Source organism: Nanorana parkeri, unplaced genomic scaffold, assembly GCF_000935625.1.
Source record: "Nanorana parkeri isolate BGI_ZX_2015 unplaced genomic scaffold, ASM93562v1 scaffold130, whole genome shotgun sequence".
NCBI classification, from domain to species: domain Eukaryota; kingdom Metazoa; phylum Chordata; class Amphibia; order Anura; family Dicroglossidae; genus Nanorana; species Nanorana parkeri.
The window spans coordinates 1,294,287-1,300,935 of record NW_017306398.1 but is presented as its reverse complement, the minus strand read 5'-3'; the positions used below and the strand labels follow the sequence as shown (position 1 = coordinate 1,300,935).

The following is a 6,649-nucleotide window of genomic DNA, read 5'->3' as shown; positions in this document are numbered from 1 at the left end:
GAATCTTTGGGATGTGCTGGAGAATATTTTACGCAGAGGTCCGACTCTCCCATCATCACCCCAAGATCTTAGTGAAATGTTAATGCAACTCTGGATGTAAATAAATTATGTCACATTGTATAAGCTGATGGAAATGATGCGGCGCATGCATTCCGTAATCAAAGCTAAAGGCCGTCCAATTAAATATTAGAGTGTGTGACTTTTATTTTTGGCCAGGCAGTGTATGTTCGTAATAAATTATTCCACAGAAGTAAAAATGTTAATTCCCTGAAAAATTATTTCCTGCGCAAGTCTTCAGAAAGCAAAACAATCTGCAAGAACTTATTATTACATAAGGGGTCAGTTGTTTGACTGCCCTAAGAATGATCTGCCCTAGACCCCCCCAGGCCTAGATGGACCCACCCACCTGTCCCGGTAGGACCAAAAGGCAGGAAGAAAGGCTAACAACGTGATGCTCTGCAGGTTTTCGGCAAGACTAAAATGCAAACAGACAAACCGTAAGCGCTTTGTACAAAACTTTGTTGAGGACACCAGCACTGGCAAGGTTAATGGAGCATTTGTTGCACATACATTTCACCAGCAAGCCAATTCATGACAATGAGTTATTTAAATAAAAAAACAGAAACAAAAACAGTGTTGTTTAAATGCCCTGTAATCGTATGAGATGGGGAACAGTTGGCAAGCGGATGAAACACAATGCCCATTAGACCTTTGGCAGGCAACGAGTTAATGAAGGGTGATGCTCTGTGGTCTTTGGCAGGAATGCAGATTAAAGTTTTTTTTTTCTTTTGTGGGATGGGCAGTTTGGCAAAAGATAGTCGGGAGATTTTAGGGAGATCACTTTAAGGCATGCGAGACCTCCCACACAAATGGAGCAGTCTGTGCTTCCGACACCTGAGCCTGTCTCCGGTCAAGATTGCAAGACCCCGAGAGAGGGCAAGATTGGAGCTTAGTGTCATGGATTCCTCTTACAGATGCCAAGGGGGATGAAAGGCGGCAGTTATTTCTCTCCTGGAGCAAGGGAAGACTTTTCTGCATTGGGTGGCAGGACAGGTAGACAGACCGGATCCGTTTGACATCGAAGATGGCGTAGATCCTAATCTTGACGTCAACTCTCTCACACCTTGGAGTTGGTTGGTCGGGGGGGAGGGGGGGGTGGGGGTCATTTATCAAATCCACTTCACGGGCATCAAAAAAAAGAAACAAAAATAACCAGAGTATCACAATTTTTGGGGAATACATGAATTGATGGGAGTCATGAAAAGAGGCGTTAACATCCAGATGTCAAGGAAGTCTTCTTAAAGATACCAATTATTTCCATAAATGGAATCCACCATGTCCATATCATGGGATGCTTCCAACCATAGGTGCAACATAACAGCATCAAGAGGGAAAAAGAGGATCCCCTTGAAAGCAGTTGGACTTTTTCCTTTGATTAGTTTGGTGTTGTTATCTTGCTCTTGCCTCTTCAATGATCTTGATGAAAAAAATATAATCAAATCCATATGATGGAGTAAAAAACGGTTCTCGAGCCCTCTCAGCAATTTTCAAGCGCATGCTTACAGAAAAATTTTACAGCATGGGAACCACGCGCCATATAAGAGAAACTCATCAAGAAGTCGGTGTTAGAGGTAACATTGGAGCTCTATTAAGTTCACCAGGGACCAAAAAAGGGAAACAAAATGGCGCCAACCAGCCTTTCTCAACCAGGGAGCCGTTCACCTCCATTTACCATTCATATTTTTAAATTACAAAAAAGAATAAAATAAATTTGAGAAAAAAATACAGTTTTATGAAAAGAAATAAATATTTTTAAGTTTGCAGTAATTTTTGTAATGTTTCAATAGCTATTTGTTGCCCATGAAGGACCACACCTATTCGATATATAAGAAATGCAAACGTAACATCTTGATGAACACAGCATAATCAAATAAAAACTGCTTTTGTTTTTTTAACCAATGTGGTGATTTGTCGTTAACCCCCCCCAAAACAAAAAAAAAAAGTTGCCTACCAATTAAGGAGCTGATCTTTAAAATTGAAAAGGTGATGGAATATCTTTATATCCAATTGACATTTTTAGGTGCATTGGTGCAATTGGAACTATGACCTAAGGTCTGTACCGAAAACACACTTCTGGACTATGGGACTTATCTATTAAAAAAAGTTACTTAAGGATTCCCTTCCTAAATTTCACTATATTTTTACTTTTTCCCCTGCCATTTGTCTCCTGATTGATAAACTTGGTAAGGTCAAAATTTGGGGAAAAAATATATTTGGAGCAAATGTCTTTTAAAAATATTCTGTCTCTACAATTTTTGTAAAAGGTGCCATTTCAGTGATTTATAAAGCCAACCGCCCCACCCCCCCCAATGGAGAATGGCAGACCTGCAGACTGCATACAAGTGATCTTGGTGACATTGCCGGGATCACTTGTACAAAACAAGCGGCGGCTTCCCCGCTGAACATTTAGCTCTGCTTGCCCAAAGCAGGGCTAAATGTAGACGACAACTACCCACCTGGCGCCCGGAACTGCATGTCAGTGGCATCGGGAGATAGGAATTCTACACCCCTGCTGCCCCTCTACTCCCTGCTGCCCCGAGGCCGGGTCTTGGTTGACCTTGTGGGAAATCCGGCCCTGCCTGTGGGTGCACGCACCCTTTGGTAAATGCTATTGATTAATGCAAAGTTCTTGCAAGGTTGAACTTTCCCTGTTGAGTTTTCTTTTTGGTTCCAACCTGGTCAGCTAAAAATAATGGTAATCAAGAAGAGGGGCCATGGCAGTTATTGAAAATGTCACAGGTACCCGGCAGTTAGCAGCATGCAGACACCATAAGGCTGATCTTTTCACAGAAAGGGGCAAAGCTTCACTTAAAAGATAGTAGGCTTGGCTTCTTTAAAGTTAAAAAAAAGCTTAAAAGCAAAATTCCTACAAACTCGGTAGTGCGTAAAAAATATTTTGTAAGATTTTTTCGTTCAATTAATTTTTTTGTTAATTTTTAAAAAATATATTTTTTGTCTGCAGAGAGCTGTTTTTTTCCCCTTATTTTGAAAAATTAATTTGAAGAAAAAAAAAAAAAAAGTTTGTCGCGTGGAAGAGTTTGATAAATGACCCCCGGCTCACATTGTGCAGCGACACTCTCTCGCGTAATCCTCTAGCATTTCTCCATCCTCCCGGTTCCACCTGATGGACTTAGTTCTCTCCTTCCCGTTCTTCCTCCTCCTCGCCGGACTGCACCCCGGACGTTGCCACATCTGACACCTTCCGGCTGTGTGGGAGGCTGTCGCATTCCTCGCGGGCCGGAGACAGGGACTGCAAATCGTGACACACGGCGTCATCTTCTTCTAAGGGGGATATTTTGGAGTGCAGCAGCTGAGGGGCAATCTCGCAGATATTCTCGAGCGGTCTCTCTTCCAGCTCGGGCCCGGGGTTTATGATGCCAATTCCTCCTGTGGGCGCTGGGGACACTGTGAGAGAATGCTCGCTGCTAGCCCATGCCTCCGAGGAGCCGAGGCAGTACAGTCCTTGGGACACGTAAGAGTGCGGCCAACATTCTGAATGCGCCTGTGCAAAGTTATCTATACACAGATAGAGAAATGAGAAGAGGGAACGCACAGGGAGGACAAAGACAAACAGGAAAAACAGAACGTTAATATTCAATCTGAAGGCCACACGAAGTTTTGAGGTCTGTAGCTATTGACTCTGCAGACAGTTGGCGACTTCTGCGCATTGTGCGCTTCAGCATGCGCTGACCCCACTCTGTCATTTTACATGGCCTACCACTTCCTGGCTGAGTTGCTGTTGTTCCCAGTTGCTTCCACTTTGTTATAATCCCAGTAACAGGTGACCGCGGAATATTTAGAAGCAAGGAAATTTCACGGAACACCTGAATCCAATGATTTGGAGGGGTGTCCCAATACTTTTGGCAATATAGTGTATATATATATTTCCTGATGCCAATACATGGCAGCATACAATGGGTATGGCTCCGCCCCCTGTATGCTGCCATGTATTGGCACCAGGAAAGGAAAATTACCGATAGGCAAGTATAAAATTTTCCATTGTATATGTGTGAAAAAATATTCAGATTAATGAGAAAGTTTTGCATTTTTGTGGATTTTTTCTGTTATTATTTCAGTGCCATAAAATATATTTTTTACATTTTTAAATGCTCAGTATTACATAATTTTGTGTTACTGAGTTAAAATCTATCTTAAGCCCACACAGATGGCAATAAAAAATTGACAGGGGCTTAAACCTGTCCCAATTATAATAAAAATGTGTTTTTGTCTAGGTCCACATTGAAGAGATTTCCCCGCACTTCCTGTCCTGATGAGCGGTGAAGTTTGGCTCAATTATTTATTTTATCGGCAAAACTCGCCTAAAATTGACTAAAGGCATTTACCAAAAATATTCTGATGAGGAAATCAATTTTCCCAAATTTTCTTTTCCATTGGTAAGATTTTGCCAAAATGCATTGGTGAACTTTTTACATTTTGTAAAAATGGGACAAACTTCACCGCTCATCAGGACAGGAAGTGCGGGGAAATCTCTCCAATGTGGACCTAGACAAAAACAGAAGCTCTAACCCTCAAATACTTCCTTATTGGTCAAATTGGATCCATGACCCAGCAAAGAATTATTGGAAATTGTTTTTCGGGAGGATCAGACAATATTCACAGAGATTTAGGCACATACTATGTGCTTGATCCAGAAGGAATCTCAGTTCAGGCAAACAGATTCATCTTATGTTGATATGATTGGCTGCTATGTCTTACTGCCCCTTGCTCATCCTCACTGCCCTTTACGGAAAAATCCCACCGCACTGTGCCATGCGGGACTCACCCTGATTTTCCAGCAGCTCCTGGTAAGTTTCACTCTGCCTCTCCTGGTTCGAGTTGACGCTTTCCTCTTCCCCGTCCATCGATGACCAGGCCATTAGCGTTGCCTCAGAGATAGCAAATTGCTGCATGACACCTTGAAAGATGGAAGACAGAAGAAAAGATGTAAGAAAGACCAAGTGGTGGATAGCGGGCCACGATCGCACAGAGAGTTCCGTGGACTACGTCAATAACAAACCTCATATCAACAATTGGTTCACTATCATCAGACTGAGAACTGTGGCTGTCAATGGCAGCAAGATCTTAGAACTAACAGAGTACACAGGGCCAGATTTAGTGTCTCTGCTGCCCCAAGGCCAGGTTGCTCAATGCGCCCTAACCGCCACCTCCCCCTCCCCCAAGGGAGAATGGCAGAATGGCAAAACAACCAGCAGATTCCCCACTGAACATTTAGCCCTGCTTGCCCAAAGCAGGGCTAAATGTAGAAAACAACTAGCCGTCCGGTCATCGGGAGATAGGAATTCCACAACTCTGCTGCCTCTCTACTCCCTGCTGCCCCAAGGCCAGGCCTTGGTTGGCCTTGTGGGAAATCCGGCCCTGACTGCTGGTTCACAGGTGAAACATTCTCTTAGCATGGGGAACTGTGCTTGAGAATGATAACTTTTTTGGCAAATTTTGGACAAAATTTTTGGGCAAATTCTTTAAATATGCATATCTACATACAATACAAGGCAATTTCTGAATGAATGAGGGGGGAGGAATGGGAGGATAGGATCCTTCACTGTTGCAATCATTGATTCTCATCCTTAGAGTGCTAAAAGATCACCACTGTGTGTAGTGTCCGGCATCGCTAAGGGATGGATTTGTACAGTAAAGAGCAGCCACCCAGACATAAGACACTCTGCATTAGAGGTAATTTATTTGACCCGCATAATGGTGTAGTGGGTAGCATTCCTGCCTTGCAGTGCTGGGGGTTCCAGGTTCAAATTCTGATCAGGACACTATCCACAAGCATGCTCTCCCTATTACATAGTTAGTCAGGTTGAAAAAAGACACATGTCCATCAAGTTCAACCTATGTGTGTGGGTTTCCTCCCATACCCCAAAGGCATGCTGGCAGGTTAATTGGCCCTGTATGTTAAGCGCTGTGTAAATTGTTGGTGCTATATAAATACCAATAATAAAAAATAAAAAGTTGTGATGAATCCTCCCCTCCCACCCAAAAACTTATGGAGTTCAGCTTCAGCAAGCATTTAAACCTGGCAGTATATTGGGGAGACAATTATTTTTTCTTGCCTGGAGTGGGGCTTTGAACATGGTTGTGGTAAATACAGATCTAAAATCAAACTAAGGTTTTAAGACATAACAAAAATAAATTATGAAAAATAACAATAATAATAACAACAATAATAATAAGTCATAAATAATAATAATGAGTCATAAATAATAGTAAAAATAATAATAATAATAATATTACTAGTCATAAATATTAATAATATTACTAGTCATAAATAATAATAATACTAGTCATAAATATTAATAATAATAACAATATAAATAATAATAATAATAATACCAATATTAATAAAAAAACAGGGTCGGACTTGTTGGACCACTTGGTGCTTTTCTGCCATCTCTTTCTTTTATATGTTTCCATGCTACCCTGAAATAAAGACACGGCGTATTTTGTGACTTCAGCCCCATCTGATGATGGCGGCCACCTTCACTAACCAACCTCTTCCATTTCTTTAATTTATGCTGAAAGTGGTGACGTCTTTTTTTACGAAGGTGATGCGAACGTTGTACGGTGG

The 6,649-nt window shown here is 41.8% G+C and overlaps 1 protein-coding gene across 3 annotated transcripts in view; it reads right to left on the bottom strand.

Moving 5' to 3' along the window:
- Positions 1–3,032: 3,032 nt before the first annotated feature.
- Positions 3,033–6,649, bottom strand: part of FAM131B (family with sequence similarity 131 member B) — a 59,643-nt gene continuing 56,026 nt past the window's right edge. For all 3 annotated transcript variants that reach the window (XM_018553828.1, XM_018553829.1, XM_018553830.1), the window contains 2 exons: positions 4,844–4,975; positions 3,033–3,576 (listed from right to left, as the gene is read on the bottom strand). In XM_018553828.1, the coding sequence (XP_018409330.1) occupies positions 3,191–3,576; positions 4,844–4,975 (518 nt within the window). In that variant the 3' untranslated portion in view covers positions 3,033–3,190. The remainder of the gene's footprint in view (positions 3,577–4,843; positions 4,976–6,649) is intronic.